At 44.5% G+C, this 21,059-nt stretch overlaps 1 protein-coding gene across 1 annotated transcript in view; it reads right to left on the bottom strand.

Moving 5' to 3' along the window:
• Positions 1 to 5,369: 5,369 nt before the first annotated feature.
• Positions 5,370 to 21,059, bottom strand: part of LOC125239296 (GTP-binding protein 2-like) — a 66,448-nt gene continuing 50,758 nt past the window's right edge. Inside the window, exons 14-20 of the mRNA XM_048146838.1 lie at positions 20,891 to 21,011; positions 20,179 to 20,293; positions 19,689 to 19,828; positions 16,797 to 16,844; positions 10,534 to 10,629; positions 9,083 to 9,210; positions 5,370 to 5,940 (exon numbers count right to left, since the gene is read on the bottom strand). Coding sequence (XP_048002795.1) covers positions 5,898 to 5,940; positions 9,083 to 9,210; positions 10,534 to 10,629; positions 16,797 to 16,844; positions 19,689 to 19,828; positions 20,179 to 20,293; positions 20,891 to 21,011 — 691 coding nt within the window. The 3' untranslated portion in view covers positions 5,370 to 5,897. The remainder of the gene's footprint in view (positions 5,941 to 9,082; positions 9,211 to 10,533; positions 10,630 to 16,796; positions 16,845 to 19,688; positions 19,829 to 20,178; positions 20,294 to 20,890; positions 21,012 to 21,059) is intronic.

Genomic DNA, 21,059 nt, shown 5'->3' with positions numbered 1-21,059 from the left:
ACACGATAAAAAATAAAACAAAATGAAAATCAGATTGATATTTTTATTAGAGTCAAAGTGTGCTTAAGTTACAGCGCGTGTGCTATCCATTGAATTAGTATCACAAATATTTTTTAGCTGAACCGTCTCCACCATATATAGACGCTCAACCACATCTTGACACAAACTTCAAACTTTCTATGGAAATTATACATTTGCCCCTACATTTCAATCAATTTTAACCCCCGACGTAAAAACGACGGGGTGTTATAAGTTTCACGTGTCTGTCTGTCTGTGGCATCGTAGCTCATGGGTGAACCGATTTAGATTTAGTATTTTTTTGTTCGAAAGCCGAATTAGTCGGGAGTGTTCTTAGCCATGTTTCACGAAAATCCGTCCACTATATCGGTTGTTTTTTATATTAATTTTGTGGTTAGGTTAGTTAAGTGTTATGGCTTATCGATGATTCCGCCAACGTCAAGGTTTAGAAAGGCACGCGCTTTATGAAGACAACTGGCCGGTGAGGTACATTTTTCAAATTTGCCGCCTTTTTTAGTGCCAAGATTTTGTTGACCGTCTATATATTATTAGATATCCTATTTTTCGCTTAGTAATCGATCGTAAATCACATAAATAAAGATCGATCCATTATCGATTGGCTTGGGTAGATCCGGGGCGGATGGAACCATAGGGCAAAGCGGCGCCAGTTATAAGCAATATCAACGGTCTTAGAACATCTCGCGTCGCAAAATAGATGTACGGTCACGGACTTTAATTGTGTCGCGTAACTTCAAACCTGGGCAAATCCATTCTGCTTTTAGGTTGAATATATGAAAAATATAATATGAACTGAAAGATAATCAACCTTATAGCAGAATGAATTTACCCAGTTTTGAAGTTAAGCGACACAATTGTTGATTCACTTTAGTTTATTTTATACCGGACACGTCATTGCCTAACTATGATTTAACAAAATTATTGTAGCTTCAAGATGGCTCAACAGTTAAAGTCCTTGGGTGTACAAAATTGAGTGTCAGTATGTTACATTGGTTGATCGACAATTGAGGTTCAACAATGAAAATTGAAAAGGAACAGGAGTGCTAACATAGTTCAATCAAATATTATACAATTTAGCGTTTCAAGTTTTTGCTAATAATAAAAAAAATGTACAATAATATTTATTTACCTATTAGGTCAGATTATTTAATGATATAAATTACAAACAAATGATCGCTTCTTGTAAAATAATCGTAAGATTGTGTTTTCGACTCAGAATCATACAAAATAGTTTAAGACAATTGTGAAAATCTTAACAATCAAGGAAACATAACATTTTCTGTTTTTTTTTTTTATGTATGACACGGTGAAATTAAATCGGTAATCAGGAGTTGAAAAATATTAATGATTAACATAAATAGAATTCAAGTGATAGGAATAATGATTTATAAGTATGTTTAATAACTGCAAACTATAGTCCAGTTAGCAACTATGGAACAGGTACTAATTAAGTAAAAATTGAGTTTTTGGCTTTTAATTTATTTAAATAAGAATCGTATAAACTTTTGTTTTTTGTTCAGTAAGTAATATGAAAGTGTATTGGAAGACTTTCCATGTGATTTATATATACAAAGGAAATTAAAGACACACTAACATAAACTACTACTTTGTCGGATATAATCATAAATTGTTAGTATAAACACAGAATATATAAAAGTACAAGTACAGAAGGGTCACTCTCAACAACCTGTCGACGGACTGCATGCGACATTGAGTTCTATTGCGCAGCGTGAAGGATGTCAAACTTTATGGGCCGCGAACTCGCGGACGTCGAAATGTACGAAATAAACGCGGAGTGAGCCGCCCCTGGTATAAACTAGAAATGTAGCAAAAAATCTTTTATGTCACAGTGATAGCTATAATATAAAAACATAGTTTTAGTAGATCTTCATAATTCATAATTTCTTTATTGCATCCATGGTTACATCTAGGTGTTACATATTTATATTGGTTTCACATGGACCCTGACAGGGTACAGCAAGTCTTAAATCTAAATTATGCTAGGTATTGAATCGATTATAATATTACAATATTGAATTTAACAAGGTAATTATGTAAAAGTATATAATAGGAAACAATGAAATAGGACATAAAGGTAGGTATGTCAAAAAAGAATTCTTTATACCTCTTTGAACCATTTGAAAAAAGATATATAATAAAGTGCCAATATATATAATATGTTATCTTATGAGGTAAATTCTACTACAAATATGAAAAAGAAATTAGTAATCTAGTGCTCAAAATCAATTTTAACCTTTCCACCACAGCCACACATCACAGTTAAAAGGTTAAATCAAGAAAACACTACCTAGGGACTAGAAAAAAAACTATTTTTCTAATAAATTCAAGCATCGAACTTTTTATAACTAAAAATTATACGAATTATTTATAGCCTAAAGATTCTAATGATTAATTAAGAGTGATTTTTTTTAATCGGTTAAGATCTTCAGTTGTCTGTTTAAAGCGAAAGTTACACAGTCCACATATTACGACACATCAAATTTCGATTTTTTGGATGGTGATGGGGGCCCATTTGTCACGCTTTTTGTATCCCTTTAACATAGATTGTCATAGTATGGCCCCCCCTCCCCCTTACGCTGTGACGTAATATGTGGATGGCCCCTTTAGGGGATAGTTAAAGCTAGAAACAAATTATGGGACGCGTCACACGGACGCGACTGATAAGTGTGCACAGTCTTAAAACATCCAGCGCGACAGATGACGTCCGAACGCTCAAGGTCACGTCCACGGCTTACGTCCGATAGTTTGCACAAATCAGTGTATATTCATCAGCTAGATCGCTGCAGTGGACGCGCGTCCGCGGTCGCATCCCATAATTTGTTCCTAGCTTTACTCTGTAATTTTTTTTTATTAGAACTAGCATAAATCACAGGGTTACGAAGACTTGACTAAAGAGACAATCGGTCCTTTGATTCGTTGATTATGAAGTTACATTGAATACAGATCTAAAATACCGGTTATAACCAAACATCGTAATTCCAGCAATTTCGATGCAGCATGGTAGAAAGGAATTCATACATGTGTTTTCTTGGTAGATGATCAATTAAGGCTCATTTTACTGTTATTATATATTAAAAATTAACTTTTCCAGTTGGGTTTGGACATGCGGAATGCTGCACCAAAATAGGCTAGTTTCCTATACTTAAAATAAAATATTTTATGCAGTACACGAAATAAAGCACCACATAATTTGAAAAAAAAAAAAAGACAGTCGTTACGTTTAAAGTGGTTTCAACATAATTTATATTTAATAAGTAAGTAAGTAAAGAGAAAGATATAAAGTAAATGAATTGACAGTGACGTCACTCCTCAGTAAATAATAATTCCATATTAGCAAATCGTTTTGACAGTTCTTAAAAACTGATAAGACTAGTAGGAAACTAGCCTATTGTTGGAAAAGTTACGATCTCTGGTTATAAAACAACTGCGTTGTTAAATTCAGAACATTGTAACTACTAAAAAAAAAACTTACGTTCAGATTATTTTCTATTATTGGCAATTAAATTATTTTATGATTCAGGTGACCATTTATACCCTAGGATCAAACTTCTCCAGTCTCCCCTTTTATAAATTGATATTGTACTAAACTAATACAATTAAAATACTGTTGTTTAAATTGACAAACGTGGCTACATCTAAAGAAAATACAACAGCAAATGTTTTAAACCTAATAGCGAACATTATAAAAATCGAATTATGTAATACTAGCTTTTGCCCGCGGCTTCGCTCGCGCTAGAAAGAGACAAAAAGTAGCATATGTCAATCTCCACCCCTTCAACTATCTTCAATTAAAAAAAACACGTCAATTCTTCGCTCCGTGTTGCCGTGAAAGACGGACAAACAAACAGACACATACACTTTCCCATTTATAATATTAGTAGTGAGTTATGTACTTTTATTACGCCCTAGAACTAAAGATTCAAAAAAGTTTTTTTTTATACTTAATCACTAATCAGGTTCGTATGAAATTATACGATAATTATTAGCTCTATGATTGATAATTTAAAATAAATCTATACCTTGGACGGAGAGAACCCTAGCTATGCTCTGGGTTCCATAATCCGCCCTCATGATGAGCATCGTTAATCATTTAGCAAATTAAAGAAATAGTGAAAGAACTAAGTACAGCGGGGCAAATCTCTACTGGGGGGCAATTGTAATCAATCCACTTTTTCCATTATTACACTATGATGTTGAGTTCTACATGTATACACTGAACACGCCAACTATATATAGCCAGTGGACACTGTTAAATAATGCAAATATTGTAAAACATGGAAAAAATGGACCAGTTACATTTGCCCCCCAGTCGAGATTGTTCCGCTGTACCTTATTAAAAGATATATGTGCACGCAAAATAGGCGCAAGGCGTGCCAACTTGATTGTACTAAAACTAAAATACGATATAATTAAATTTAAATTGTCATATATAATTTTACGGTTAACATTTCGCTATATTACCGCACTAACGGTAATGAACTCATTACGCAACTATGTCAAAAATTTCAAAAACGTCGTACGATACATGTGCGAATAAATAATTCGCAACGCGTGTCGCTTTAAAACACTCTAGGGTATGTTTTAATTTATCGTCACTCGTTTCGAATTTCTTATTTATCTCACTTGTATCGTAATGTACTATTGCCATTTTATTTGACGTTACAGATGTAGTGCACAATAGTTTTACATCGTATTTTTTCGTGCTACGCACATTCGGTCAACGTTAGTGTTAGTACTGTAAGAGGTTTCGCATTCAGAATGAAACCTTTTACAGCAGTCATGGTCGCTGACTGGCAGTCCCTGATTTAAAATTGGAACAGTATAAGAACGTCAAGGAAAACAGACACTTCAATGGGGCATTCATATAGAAGCAGCGATTGAGAGTGAACGGTTGTAATTAGCTCCTAAAATATAAAAAAATATTGATTCAAAGCGTTGTTTAAATGTTTGGATGCTCTCCACTGATAGGCCGACTCTCTTACATGGTGGAGGCACTAACGTCTGAAAGTTTCCCCTAGTTTCGGTTTCAGAGTTTTCAGACAACGAACCCCGACCTCATAGCGCGAGGAAGCGCATGCCAAGCGATAAGCCAAACGCGCTTTAAGAAGAAGGAAAACAAAGTGACCATCGTCGCCAATACGAAGAGCTATTCCGGGTGATATATTTGCGATTGAGAGTGAACGGTTGTAATTAGCTCCTAAAATATAAAAAAATATTGATTCAAAGCGTTGTTTAAATGTTTGGATGCTCTCCACTGATAGGCCGACTCTCTTACAGTACACATGTAATGCGAAAAGGGTTTCCTTCGGAAACGTTCGTATTTGTCATGCTAGTTCAGTCAATGTCAGTACATATTGTACTGAGACTGACTGAAATAGCATGACACGTTCGTGAAAATGCGAACAGTCTGTGTGCGTAACCGAATGCACAAACGTGAGTTACAAAACGGGAGGACAATACGATGTTGCCATTTTTTAATTTTCTCTTTTTTGTCAGACTGTACTGAGTACATTTCCACGAGCATCGACGATGTTCTAATCGTTTAAAAGGAAAAAAAAACTGATATTTCGACGGTTTACTGGTGTAACCCGATAAATCGAGATAATTTGTCCTTGAAATAACAACATAGTGGAAATTTTGAGCACATGCACTTTCCATCAGGTGAGATTGTGGTCAAATGGTTTACCTGTTCCTCATAAAAAAAGTGCACATGGTTCGTATTTCAAAAAAAAGTTTGCTCAACGATAAGTTGGTTTCACCAGTAGACCCTCATTTTGTTCATCATGACTGTATAGTTGTAGTCATGAAGTATGTTGATTCCGAGTACAAAAAGAGCACGTTCACGGCACGTAGGGGAATATCTGCGTGATGCGCCCGATGGCCCTGAAATAGAAGAAAAACATATTGTTTATTTGGACATTTTCAGAAATTGGGACTGAAAATTAGTGATAGTTGTTAACAAAAATTAACTAAATGTCCGTTTGTGAAGACAATAAGTATAAAATTTGTCTAAAAACCAACTTTTTTCATGTTCTAAATGTAGATTATTGCTTGCAGTTGATGTAATTAACACAAAAACAATATTTATATTAAAAATTCATGCTTAATTGCTTAATTGTCATTGAGTTAATTTTTGTTAACAACTTTCACTAATTTTTGATCCCAATTTTTGAAAATGCTCACTTACACAAATATACGTTTTTGACGACCGTTCTGGCTCAGTCGGTAGTGACCCTGCCTGCTAAGCCGCGGTTCCGGGTTCGAATCCCGGTAAGGGAATTTATTTGTGTGATGAGCACAGATATTTGTTGCGTGTTGTTGTTGCACGTATATTTAGGACCGTTAAAACTTTGCAAACTTTGGAACAGTATAGTATGGAGGTGTGTCACAGGCGACGTGTATCTATAGTATGGGGGTGTATGGCGGGTGTCACACCTGGTGCCTCCGCCGGCGGCCAGCAGCAGGCGCCGCCCCCGCACGAGGTGCTCGGGGCAGCGCAGGAAGCGGAACAGTATAGTATGGAGGTGTGTCACAGGCGACGTGTATCTATAGTATGGGGGTGTATGGCGGGTGTCACACCTGGTGCCTCCGCCGGCGGCCAGCAGCAGGCGCCGCCCCCGCACGAGGTGCTCGGGGCAGCGCAGGAAGCGGAACAGTATAGTATGGAGGTGTGTCACAGGCGACGTGTATCTATAGTATGGGGGTGTATGGCGGGTGTCACACCTGGTGCCTCCGCCGGCGGCCAGCAGCAGGCGCCGCCCCCGCACGAGGTGCTCGGGGCAGCGCAGGAAGCGGAACAGTATAGTATGGAGGTGTGTCACAGGCGACGTGTATCTATAGTATGGGGGTGTATGGCGGGTGTCACACCTGGTGCCTCCGCCGGCGGCCAGCAGCAGGCGCCGCCCCCGCACGAGGTGCTCGGGGCAGCGCAGGAAGCGGAACAGTATAGTATGGAGGTGTGTCACAGGCGACGTGTATCTATAGTATGGGGGTGTATGGCGGGTGTCACACCTGGTGCCTCCGCCGGCGGCCAGCAGCAGGCGCCGCCCCCGCACGAGGTGCTCGGGGCAGCGCAGGAAGCGGAACAGTATAGTATGGAGGTGTGTCACAGGCGACGTGTATCTATAGTATGGGGGTGTATGGCGGGTGTCACACCTGGTGCCTCCGCCGGCGGCCAGCAGCAGGCGCCGCCCCCGCACGAGGTGCTCGGGGCAGCGCAGGAAGCGGAACAGTATAGTATGGAGGTGTGTCACAGGCGACGTGTATCTATAGTATGGGGGTGTATGGCGGGTGTCACACCTGGTGCCTCCGCCGGCGGCCAGCAGCAGGCGCCGCCCCCGCACGAGGTGCTCGGGGCAGCGCAGGAAGCGGAACAGTATAGTATGGAGGTGTGTCACAGGCGACGTGTATCTATAGTATGGGGGTGTATGGCGGGTGTCACACCTGGTGCCTCCGCCGGCGGCCAGCAGCAGGCGCCGCCCCGCACGAGGTGCTCGGGGCAGCGCAGGAAGCGGAACAGTATAGTATGGAGGTGTGTCACAGGCGACGTGTATCTATAGTATGGGGGTGTATGGCGGGTGTCACACCTGGTGCCTCCGCCGGCGGCCAGCAGCAGGCGCCGCCCCCGCACGAGGTGCTCGGGGCAGCGCAGGAAGCGGAACAGTATAGTATGGAGGTGTGTCACAGGCGACGTGTATCTATAGTATGGGGGTGTATGGCGGGTGTCACACCTGGTGCCTCCGCCGGCGGCCAGCAGCAGGCGCCGCCCCCGCACGAGGTGCTCGGGGCAGCGCAGGAAGCGGAACAGTATAGTATGGAGGTGTGTCACAGGCGACGTGTATCTATAGTATGGGGGTGTATGGCGGGTGTCACACCTGGTGCCTCCGCCGGCGGCCAGCAGCAGGCGCCGCCCCCGCACGAGGTGCTCGGGGCAGCGCAGGAAGCGGAACAGTATAGTATGGAGGTGTGTCACAGGCGACGTGTATCTATAGTATGGGGGTGTATGGCGGGTGTCACACCTGGTGCCTCCGCCGGCGGCCAGCAGCAGGCGCCGCCCCCGCACGAGGTGCTCGGGGCAGCGCAGGAAGCGGAACAGTATAGTATGGAGGTGTGTCACAGGCGACGTGTATCTATAGTATGGGGGTGTATGGCGGGTGTCACACCTGGTGCCTCCGCCGGCGGCCAGCAGCAGGCGCCGCCCCCGCACGAGGTGCTCGGGGCAGCGCAGGAAGCGGAACAGTATAGTATGGAGGTGTGTCACAGGCGACGTGTATCTATAGTATGGGGGTGTATGGCGGGTGTCACACCTGGTGCCTCCGCCGGCGGCCAGCAGCAGGCGCCGCCCCCGCACGAGGTGCTCGGGGCAGCGCAGGAAGCGGAACAGTATAGTATGGAGGTGTGTCACAGGCGACGTGTATCTATAGTATGGGGGTGTATGGCGGGTGTCACACCTGGTGCCTCCGCCGGCGGCCAGCAGCAGGCGCCGCCCCCGCACGAGGTGCTCGGGGCAGCGCAGGAAGCGGAACAGTATAGTATGGAGGTGTGTCACAGGCGACGTGTATCTATAGTATGGGGGTGTATGGCGGGTGTCACACCTGGTGCCTCCGCCGGCGGCCAGCAGCAGGCGCCGCCCCCGCACGAGGTGCTCGGGGCAGCGCAGGAAGCGGAACAGTATAGTATGGAGGTGTGTCACAGGCGACGTGTATCTATAGTATGGGGGTGTATGGCGGGTGTCACACCTGGTGCCTCCGCCGGCGGCCAGCAGCAGGCGCCGCCCCGCACGAGGTGCTCGGGGCAGCGCAGGAAGCGGAACAGTATAGTATGGAGGTGTGTCACAGGCGACGTGTATCTATAGTATGGGGGTGTATGGCGGGTGTCACACCTGGTGCCTCCGCCGGCGGCCAGCAGCAGGCGCCGCCCCCGCACGAGGTGCTCGGGGCAGCGCAGGAAGCGGAACAGTATAGTATGGAGGTGTGTCACAGGCGACGTGTATCTATAGTATGGGGGTGTATGGCGGGTGTCACACCTGGTGCCTCCGCCGGCGGCCAGCAGCAAGCGCCGCCCCCGCACGAGGTGCTCGGGGCAGCGCAGGAAGCGGAACAGCGCCGGCGCAGACTCGCCGCACCGCAGGGACGCGTCGTGAGACATTATACCCTGAACACAAAAAATACACGTTTCAACACTTTATGAAAGACACAAGACCCTACTCATAGTGTTGTGTTCCTGACGCGACCGGCATCCTCCGGTCCCGAATGTACTCGCTGCACCTCGCTGCGTGCGAGCGCTACTCAAGGGCAAACCGCGAGGCGCAATTTTGTTAGAAGTAGAAATGGGCCGAATATTCGGTATTCGTCATATTCGGCAAGTTTTTCAATGTTCGTATTCGGGCGAATAGTTTGGTTACATTGCCGAATATTTACCGAATAAACAAAGTAAATAAATAGCGTAAGTTGCTTCGTAATTCATCGGATAATGGCATCCTATTTCAGCATTCTAAGGAACCACCAAAGGGAGTTAAAATGCGTTAAAATATAAGTACCTACAATAATTATGTAAAAAAGTAAAAATAACGTAAATTTTCTTACGCACTAAATTATAGGAACATTAAGAGCCTTAGTACCCATTACCAATCATTGAAAAGTTTTTAACTCTAACCCACGGCCGAATGTTCGGTTCGGCAAAGTCCGTATTCGGCCCATCTCTAGAAGTGTTATTACTGGTTTTAAACTGTGCCTGCGGGCCGTACTCCCCCCCCCCCCCCACTGCTCTATCCTATACACCGTGTTTCACTTAACACTAAAAACCTGAAAACACTTTGTTCAGAATCGAGAGTAGAATTGATTGAGCTATATCTTGATGGGGGTAATATTTTTATTTAAATTAGTATTATTAGTTATTTTTTACGTGCCCATTCTATTGTACTCGTAATACAACATTGTGTATATCGCATTGCTAGAGGTTGTTTACCTTTTTTCAGTATTTAGGGATATTAATACTGGCCGGTTACTTGGACGATTATTTTTTCCGCTACTAGTTTGACGTTGTTTGTCAGTTTAATCTTAATGTTTATCATAAGTCATAACAAATTGAACTCGTACCTAATTACAACCTTGTCATTTTGAATATTGAGTTTATTTGCTTACTGCGATTACCTGTCCAATTTGAAGTTTACTGTGACAAAGCTTTAAAGTGTTTTACAGTGACATCTTAGCTGTCTATTGGTAAACCTTATGTCGTTGCGGTAACGTACACAAATAAATAGTCTTATGGTTTATGATGGTAGTTAGCAATTATTTTATTGAGTGTAGAGCTAAAAGTCAAGTAGAGCTGTACAGAAAATTAAAAATTCAATTAAAAAAAAGGTAACGATCAGATTGAAAGATGAATACTCTAGATGAGTTTAAAAAAATAAAAATCAGTTGGGGTGTCTGAGGTTTTGAGTGATACCGGAAACACCGTGTATATACCATAACGTACCTCGATGATGGCGGTCTGTCTGACGTTCCCGACGTGAACCGTGCACTGAAAGCCCGGCGAGATGGCTGTAGAGTGTCTCAGTACGTGGATAGTGGCCTGCAATACAAACAAAAATGCTCAAATACTCCCAAAATGTCCCCCTACTACCATAAACTGTCTAGCGCCCTCGCACTCCTAAATAGCTTCGTCAGCTCGGTCCAAGATGGCTGACCTATTTAACGACAGGTTGAGTGTTTTACACTCAAAACTATGTAGTTTCCTGAATGAATATGTTGGTCGCCCCTAAGCGATGGTAGGAGCTATGCCACGATTTTATTTTGTAAATTTTTTTTTTTTGTTATTTTTGTTATTGCGATTTTATTTTAATTCTTGTGAAATATTTTATTTTGATTATTATTTTTTTCATTGTTTAATTGTAATTGTCTCTTTGTATTTTGACTTTTGTCCATGTTTTGGCGTTTGGTCCGCTGTAAGCCAAACATGAATGTCTAGATATAAAATAAAAAAAATAATAAAAAATCCACTCAGCTTGGACGAACTTTTCTGACACTATACATATGTAATGCGAAATCATTTTCCTTCGCATTTTTACGAAAACGTACGAACATGTTTACAATACAATACAAATCATTTTTCATGATAAACAAGATACAACACAATATAAAATAATACAAGCACATTCAAAAGTTAACGAAAAAAAACACAAAGAAAAAACATATTTAAAAATATTTTAAGCGGGTTACTCACGTATTAAGTCGATATAGCGCCGACCCCCTCCCTGCGCCCGTCCTCAGCAGCCGCGCTCGCCGAGCAGTATGCGTCGCGCTCTCGACATGTAAAGGCGGGGTCGCTACTCTTGAGAAAGGTTCTCGAAATTGGACCGAAACATGTCGAACGCTATATCGACTTAATACGTGAGTAACCCGCTTAAAATATTTTTAAATATGTATGAGTCTCACAGGAGTTTTATAGCTAAAAAAGAAAAAACACATATCGATAAAATAGTTTACCACGAAATGGTCCCGCCTCAGCGTAATGCTAACCACAGGGTCAGGGATCTTCCGGCGAGACCATTTGTGTGCCACGGACGCATAAACGTGCAACACGGTCTTAACATTACAGCCTGAACGCGTCCATTGGTCGTTGGTGACAATCGGCGCCATCTTGCGCCTGCGCGTTAAATGTCATGATGACAACAATGTTTCTTAATAATTTTGTTTCTTTTTCTTTGTTTAGTTAAGTTAAGTGTGAGACTCATATTTATTTTTAACCCCCGACGCAAACGAAGGGGTGTTATAAGTTTGACGTGTCTGTCTGTCTGTCTGTCCGTCTGTCTGTTTGTCTGTCTGTCTGTCTGTATGTCTGTCTGTCTGTGTGTGTGTCTGTCTGTGGCATCGTAGCTCCCAAACGGATGAACCGATTTAGATTTAGTTTTTTTTGTCTGAAAGTTGAGTTAGTCGGGAGTGTTCTTAGCCATGTTTCATGAAAATCGGTCCAATATGTCGCGGTCGGGGGTTTTTTCAAAATTTTAATTTTGTGGTTAGGTTATACTGTTAGGTTAGTTCGCATTGTCTCTTTCGCTCCTGTACAATTAGAGCTAGTCAGTGCATTAAATGGCTTCAACGCGAGCGCATGTGTTTCATTTCTAACAGTGGCGACGAGGATGGGATTTATTTTAAAGTGCTCACGCGATATTGATGAACATAATGAATTCGACGATCGGGAATTTACCTGTTTTTGAAGTCGGCAGCGACTGGAAGGTGTTTAAGGAAAGATTAAGCATCTGGCTCAGTGCGAACTCGATAATTAAAACAGAAACGGGGGGTGATCGTCGACGCGCCGTGTTGCTAAGTGCACTCGACGAGTCCGCGTATAAACTGGTTTCCACTAATATTATTTCCTGTATATCGTCAGCCTTTGTATGTTATGTTGTGGATACAAATAAAGTTATCTATCTATCTAACGTGTCATGTTATTTGAGTCAGTCTCAGATGTAAATGCTATTTGCGCTCAGTGCAATGTTGGCGGTTTCTTGTTTTGGTTATAATATGTATAATGAATAGAATACCTACATAATTATATGATTGTTGTATTGTATAACATCTACCGCGGAATGGAATAGGTATCGAGACAAACCTTATTGGTTTAACGATACTATGTAAACTAATTAGAGATTTATGTTTGTAATTACCTAAATAAATAAATAAAATAAAAAAATGTCTCAGTACAAGAACTACTGAGATCGACTGAGCTAGCATGACAAATACGAACGTTTCCGTAAAAGTACGAAGGACAAACATTTCACATTTATATCTGTACTCGTACTCGAAAGAACCTCGAACTTCGGAACCATCAAGAAAAAAACACGGTCGGCTAGATGGCGTTATATCTTTGGTTAATTCTCGGCTAGACTTTGAGTCAGTGTCGAGAGATGGCAGTCTCTGCACTGTGATTTTAAAGCCTGACCAAAAATATATTACTACGCGCCATCTTGCGGAATTTCATTAGAACTATTATCTTCATACTACCTATACTGAACTGTCGCCGCATACATCAGAATAACAGCGTCTTGATATTTTTTTTTATACTACGTCGGTGACAAACAAGCGTACGGCCCGCCTGATGGAAAGCGGTCACCGTAACCTATGGACGCCTGCAACTCAAAGAGTGTCACATGCGCGTTGCCACCCCATTAGAAACTTGTACATTCCCTTTTGCTGTGTTAAATACACAGTAAAAAGGAGTGCACAAGTTCCAAGGAGGGTTCGGGTTGCCGACGACTCAAAGGACAATAGACGGAATAAGTCAGTTCCGTAAGTCCTCCCGTCATCAGCACACCGTGCCCTCGTTGAGCTCTGGCAGCCTTACTCACCGGCAGGAACACAACACTATGAGTAAGGTCTAGTGCTATTTGGCTGCGGTCTTCTGTAAGGCGGACTACCCCAGTTGGGTTCTGCTCTAGATTCGAGCGAGACGATATCCGCTGTGCTGTGCCCTACCACCACACAAAGCGGAACATCATTCGCTATGCCCTACCCCCTATTTCTGGTCAGGCTTAACTTTCCTCTTTGCTATGTGCTTACCTGGAAGTACATGCATCCCCTGGGGTCGCTAGGGTCCTCCAGTAGCACCTCATCGTTGCACAAGCACGAGTCTTCATCAGCCCACGGCGTCTTCTGGCACACATTGTCTTGTCTATAAGACGCGTCTTGTGTGTATGACACGTTGTCTTGTGTGAGAGACTGCAAACCTAAGAACAGGTTGTATACTTGTCTTACCTGGAAGTACATGCATCCCCTGGGGTCGCTAGGGTCCTCCAGTAGCACCTCATCGTTGCACAAGCACGAGTCTTCATCAGCCCACGGCGTCTTCTGGCACACATTGTCTTGTCTATAAGACGTGTCTTGTGTGTATGACACGTCTTGTGTAGGTATAAGACTCGTCTTGTGTTGTTGCGGAAACTTTCCAAAAAATGGAAATTTTCTTGGAAATTTGTTTCTTAAGAAAGATAGAAAATTTAATTTTAAGACATGGCAAGTTTCTATTTTCATACTAAAAATTTTCCAATGTTAAAAATTTCGCAGTTTTGGAAATTTTCCTTTGGAACATCAGCGGACATAGCACACTAGTGTGATAAACTTTATCGCGTCGGTGCGTCCCTATCCCACTTACAAATAGTGCGAAAAGGACGGTGGGATGCTTTACCGCCAGAAGTCTTGTGTGAAAGACACGCTGTCTTGTGTGAGAGACTGCAAACCTAAGAACAGGTTGTATACTTGTCTTACCTGGAAGTACATGCATCCCCTGGGGTCGCTAGGGTCCTCCAGTAGCACCTCATCGTTGCACAAGCACGAGTCTTCATCAGCCCACGGCGTCTTCTGGCACACATTGTCTTGTCTATAAGACGCGTCTTGTGTGTATGACACGCTGTCTTGTGTGAGAGACTGCGAGGCTAAGAACAGGTTGTATACTTGTCTTACCTGGAAGTACATGCATCCCCTGGGGTCGCTAGGGTCCTCCAGTAGCACCTCATCGTTGCACAAGCACGAGTCTTCATCAGCCCACGGCGTCTTCTGGCACACATTGTCTTGTCTATAAGACGCGTCTTGTGTGTATGACACGCTGTCTTGTGTGAGAGACTGCGAGGCTAAGAACAGGTTGTATACTTGTCTTACCTGGAAGTACATGCATCCCCTGGGGTCGCTAGGGTCCTCCAGTAGCACCTCATCGTTGCACAAGCACGAGTCTTCATCAGCCCACGGCGTCTTCTGGCACATATTGTCTTGTCTATAAGACGCGTCTTGTGTGTATGACACGTCTTGTGTATAAGACTCGTCTTGTGTGTAAGAAACTTTGTCGTGTGTTGTTGCGGAAACTTTCCAAAAAAATGGAAATTTTCCTGGAAATTTGTTCCTTAAGAATGTTTGAAAATTTAAATTTAAGACATGGCAAGTTTCTATTTTCATACTAACAATTTTCCAATGTTAAAAATTTCGCAATTTTGGAAATTTTCCTTTGGCACATCAGCGGACGTAGCACACTAGTGTGATAAACTTTATCGCGTCGGTGCGTCCCTATCCCACTTACAAATAGTGCGAAAAGGACGGTGGGATGCTTTACCGCCAGAAGTCTTGTGTGAAAGACACGCTGTCTTGTGTGAGAGACTGCAAACCTAAGAACAGGTTGTATACTTGTCTTACCTGGAAGTACATGCATCCCCTGGGGTCGCTAGGGTCCTCCAGTAGCACCTCATCGTTGCACAAGCACGAGTCTTCATCAGCCCACGGCGTCTTCTGGCACATATTGTCTTGTCTATAAGACGCGTCTTGTGTGTATGACACGTTGTCTTGTGTGTATGACACGTTGTCTTGTGTAAGAGACTGCAAACCTAAGAACAGGTTGTATACTTGTCTTACCTGGAAGTACATGCATCCCCTGGGGTCGCTAGGGTCCTCCAGTAGCACCTCATCGTTGCACAAGCACGAGTCTTCATCAGCCCATGGTGTCTTCTGGCACATATTGTCTTGTCTATAAGACGCGTCTTGTGTGTATGACACGTCTTGTGTATAAGACTCGTCTTGTGTGTAAGAAACTTTGTCGTGTGTTGTTGCGGAAACTTTCCAAAAAAATGGAAATTTTCCTGGAAATTTGTTCCTTAAGAATGTTTGAAAATTTAAATTTAAGACATGGCAAGTTTCTATTTTCATACTAAAAATTTTCCAATGTTAAAAATTTCGCAATTTTGGAAATTTTCCTTTGGCACATCAGCGGACGTAGCACACTAGTGTGATAAACTTTATCGCGTCGGTGCGTCCCTATCCCACTTACAAATAGTGCGAAAAGGACGGTGGGATGCTTTACCGCCAGAAGTCTTGTGTGAAAGACACGCTGTCTTGTGTGAGAGACTGCAAACCTAAGAACAAGTTGTATACTTGTCTTACCTGGAAGTACATGCATCCCCTGGGGTCGCTAGGGTCCTCCAGTAGCACCTCATCGTTGCACAAGCACGAGTCTTCATCAGCCCACGGCGTCTTCTGGCACATATTGTCTTGTCTATAAGACGCGTCTTGTGTGTATGACACGTTGTCTTGTGTGTATGACACGCTGTCTTGTGTGAGAGACTGCGAGGCTAAGAACAGGTTGTATACTTGTCTTACCTGGAAGTACATGCATCCCCTGGGGTCGCTAGGGTCCTCCAGTAGCACCTCATCGTTGCACAAGCACGAGTCTTCATCAGCCCACGGCGTCTTCTGGCACACATTGTCTTGTCTATAAGACGTGTCTTGTGTGTATGACACGTTGTCTTGTGTGTATGACACGCTGTCTTGTGTGAGAGACTGCGAGGCTAAGAACAGGTTGTATACTTGTCTTACCTGGAAGTACATGCATCCCCTGGGGTCGCTAGGGTCCTCCAGTAGCACCTCATCGTTGCACAAGCACGAGTCTTCATCAGCCCACGGCGTCTTCTGGCACACATTGCCTTGTCTATAAGACGCGTCTTGTGTGTGTGACACGCTGTCTTGTGTGAGAGACTGCGAGGCTAAGAACAGGTTGTATACTTGTCTTACCTGGAAGTACATGCATCCCCTGGGGTCGCTAGGGTCCTCCAGTAGCACCTCATCGTTGCACAAGCACGAGTCTTCATCAGCCCACGGCGTCTTCTGGCACATATTGTCTTGTCTATAAGACGCGTCTTGTGTGTCTGACACGCTGTCTTGTGTGAGAGACTGCGAGGCTAAGAACAGGTTGTATACTTGTCTTACCTGGAAGTACATGCATCCCCTGGGGTCGCTAGGGTCCTCCAGTAGCACCTCATCGTTGCACAAGCACGAGTCTTCATCAGCCCACGGCGTCTTCTGGCACACATTGTCTTGTCTATAAGACGCGTCTTGTGTATATGACACGTTGTCTTGTGTGTAAGACGCGTCTTGTGTGAGAGACTGGTTGGCGAGATTTTGGTAGACGTTGCGGTTTTTATGCTTCTTGTGTTTTGGCTGGTTTTGGAGGATCTCGTTCACCTGTGGATTTATAATATATTATTAGTACAATCCAGTTATTTCACAATAGCGGCTCGGCTGTACTATCTAGATTTTAGTTACAAATAATACCCGATAGATATTCAGAACAAGCCACACTGTCACGTCATCTCCCAAATCAATTGTTTAGTTTTAATACTTTTAATATTGTATCCGATTTTTTTTCTCTTTTTTTATACACTTATCAGTTTATCAGTTCACTTTGTGATTCATTGGTTATACTGTAATGTCATGTACACGTGTTTTGCTAATAAATAAATAAGATATCAGTTGTGACTAAAAACTCACCCTACGTTTGGAGAAACTTCATATTTTAGACATCAGTTGATGAAAACTCACCTCTTTCCTCCTACACTTCCCTGGGGGACAGCCCCCGAACGTAGGCCTCTGGCCTTGCCTCGGCTCCGCGGCTGCTAGTAACACCATGCCAAGCCTGAGGCCACCCAAGAAATACTCATAATAACACATCTCATAGTTACTGAAGAGAACTCACCTCTTTCCTCCTACACTTCCCTGGGGGACAGCCCCCGAACGTAGTCCTCTCCCCTTGTCTCGGCTCGGAGGCCGCCAGCAGCACCATGCCGGGCCGGAGGCCGGGCGCGGGCTCCGCAAGATACTCATAATAACTTAATAAGCCATTTGACACAGGAGACAGTCGCAATAACATACACGCAACTGAATGCTTCACCTCTTTTCCAAGTAACTAACCTCTTTCCTCCTACACTTCCCTGGGACACAGCCCCCGAACGTAGGCCTCTGGCCTTCCCTCGGCTCGGGCGCCGCCAGCAGCACCATGCCGGGCGCGGGCTCCGCAAGATACTCATAATAACTTAATAAGCCATTTGACACCGGAGACAGTCGCAATAACATACACGCAACTGAATGCTTCACCTCTTTTCCAAGTAACTAACCTCTTTCCTCCTACACTTCCCTGGGACACAGCCCCCGAACGTAGGCCTCTGGCCTTCCCTCGGCTCGGGCGCCGCCAGCAGCACCATGCCGGGCGCGGGCTCCGCAAGATACTCATAATAACTTAATAAGCCATTTGACACCGGAGACAGTCGCAATAACATACACGCAACTGAATGCTTCACCTCTTTTCCAAGTAACTAACCTCTTTCCTCCTACACTTCCCTGGGACACAGCCCCCGAACGTAGGCCTCTGGCCTTCCCTCGGCTCGGGCGCCGCCAGCAGCACCATGCCGGGCGCGGGCTCCGCAAGATACTCATAATAACTTAATAAGCCATTTGACACCGGAGACAGTCGCAATAACATACACGCAACTGAATGCTTCACCTCTTTTCCAAGTAACTAACCTCTTTCCTCCTACACTTCCCTGGGACACAGCCCCCGAACGTAGGCCTCTGGCCTTCCCTCGGCTCGGGCGCCGCCAGCAGCACCATGCCGGGCGCGGGCTCCGCAAGATACTCATAATAACTTAATAAGCCATTTGACACCGGAGACAGTCGCAATAACATACACGCAACTGAATGCTTCACCTCTTTTCCAAGTAACTAACCTCTTTCCTCCTACACTTCCCTGGGACACAGCCCCCGAACGTAGGCCTCTGGCCTTCCCTCGGCTCGGGCGCCGCCAGCAGCACCATGCCGGGCGCGGGCTCCGCAAGATACTCATAATAACTTAATAAGCCATTTGACACCGGAGACAGTCGCAATAACATACACGCAACTGAATGCTTCACCTCTTTTCCAAGTAACTAACCTCTTTCCTCCTACACTTCCCTGGGACACAGCCCCCGAACGTAGGCCTCTGGCCTTCCCTCGGCTCGGGCGCCGCCAGCAGCACCATGCCGGGCGCGGGCTCCGCAAGATACTCATAATAACTTAATAAGCCATTTGACACCGGAGACAGTCGCAATAACATACACGCAACTGAATGCTTCACCTCTTTTCCAAGTAACTAACCTCTTTCCTCGTACACTTCCCTGGGACACAGCCCCCGAACGTAGGCCTCTGGCCTTCCCTCGGCTCGGGCGCCGCCAGCAGCACCATGCCGGGCGCGGGCTCCGCAAGATACTCATAATAACTTAATAAGCCATTTGACACCGGAGACAGTCGCAATAACATACACGCAACTGAATGCTTCACCTCTTTTCCAAGTAACTAACCTCTTTCCTCGTACACTTCCCTGGGACACAGCCCCCGAACGTAGGCCTCTGGCCTTCCCTCGGCTCGGGCGCCGCCAGCAGCACCATGCCGGGCGCGGGCTCCGCAAGATACTCATAATAACTTAATAAGCCATTTGACACCGGAGACAGTCGCAATAACATACACGCAACTGAATGCTTCACCTCTTTTCCAAGTAACTAACCTCTTTCCTCGTACACTTCCCTGGGACACAGCCCCCGAACGTAGGCCTCTGGCCTTCCCTCGGCTCGGGCGCCGCCAGCAGCACCATGCCGGGCGCGGGCTCCGCAAGATACTCATAATAACTTAATAAGCCATTTGACACCGGAGACAGTCGCAATAACATACACGCAACTGAATGCTTCACCTCTTTTCCAAGTAACTAACCTCTTTCCTCGTACACTTCCCTGGGACACAGCCCCCGAACGTAGGCCTCTGGCCTTCCCTCGGCTCGGGCGCCGCCAGCAGCACCATGCCGGGGCGCAGGCCGGGCGCCGCGCCCGCCAGCCCGAGCGACGCCGACTGCCCGGCGCGCACGCAGCCGCACGGCACGCGGTTCCGGTAGATACTCTTCACCGAGATGGGGACGAACTCGCCCGTGTCCAGGGGGCCTGTGAGGGAGAAAATAGTTAAGAATATACTTTTCACCACACCAACTGTTAAAACATACTTTGCTATTTGAAAAAATATAGCAAAATTATATTTTATCCACAAGAGTGCAGTAATTTCATACAAAATTTTAACTCCATGTCTTAAGCTGACTGGTAGAATTTACCTATAAACAAGGTGCCGTGACCAGGGTAACATACCTATGATGAGGTTGTCTCCTTCATACAACATGCCTCGTGCTAGTAGTCCGCCCACGACAGGTCCCAGCGAGTCGCCCACGTGGAATATCTCGTCTATTTGGAACTCTATAAGAGTGGTGATTACAATTGGTGCCGTGACCAGGGTACCATACCTATGATGAGGTTGTCTCCTTCATACAACGTGCCTCGCGCCAGCAGCCCGCCCACGACAGGTTCCAGCGAGTCGCCCACGTGGAATATCTCGTCTATTTGGAACTCGCACGTCTCCTATAAAAGAGGTGGTATTTCAATGGGTGCCGTGACCAGGATATCATAAGAATGAGAATAAATCTCTCATAGTTGTATTAAATGTAGTAATAGTGAGTAATAAATAGTATTGTGCCTGAGCTGTAAGTTCACATTTTTGACACATTTGTTTTGAAGTATGTTGCGATGTATCGTTTGCCAAATCTAGCGATTATTTACGAATTGGTTGAATCGATTAGGCCCTAGGATGTACAAGGAGGCGCTTAAACAAATATACGATTTCTATCAACCTACTGAAGTGTCATTTGAATCGAAATGACAGAGTCTATCACAGCACTAGTTTAAAAATAAAAATGAATGATAAATGACATAGTAAGTAAATCCTACGTGATAAATTAATATCGTAAAATACTCGCTAACGAAGGTCTGCAAAATGTTTTTAAGTACTTGATTTTTTAAAATATTATTACAGGATTTTATTTAAAATTTCATTCGGTCGCGCCAGTTTACGTTTTGTGGACGCTGTCATGTGTCAAAAATATGAACTTATAGCTCCGGGACAATAGTGAAAAATTTATATCCAAAAAGACTTTAATAGAACAGGCCATAGGGACATACATGGTCGGGTGGGGGTAACTCCGTGGCTGGTTGAAGAGCGAGCAGGTACGCATGTAGCGCGTTGAGACCCGCGCCCTTTACGCAGCTCACTGGGAACACTGGGATCTGTTCCATCGCCGGCCTGTGTAGGAAAACAAAAAGCATTATCAACAAGATATTTGTTCCTTCT

Source organism: Leguminivora glycinivorella, chromosome 25 (genome assembly GCF_023078275.1).
Source record: "Leguminivora glycinivorella isolate SPB_JAAS2020 chromosome 25, LegGlyc_1.1, whole genome shotgun sequence".
Taxonomy (NCBI): Eukaryota; Metazoa; Arthropoda; class Insecta; order Lepidoptera; family Tortricidae; genus Leguminivora; species Leguminivora glycinivorella.
This window is presented reverse-complemented; position numbering and strand designations above follow the sequence as displayed.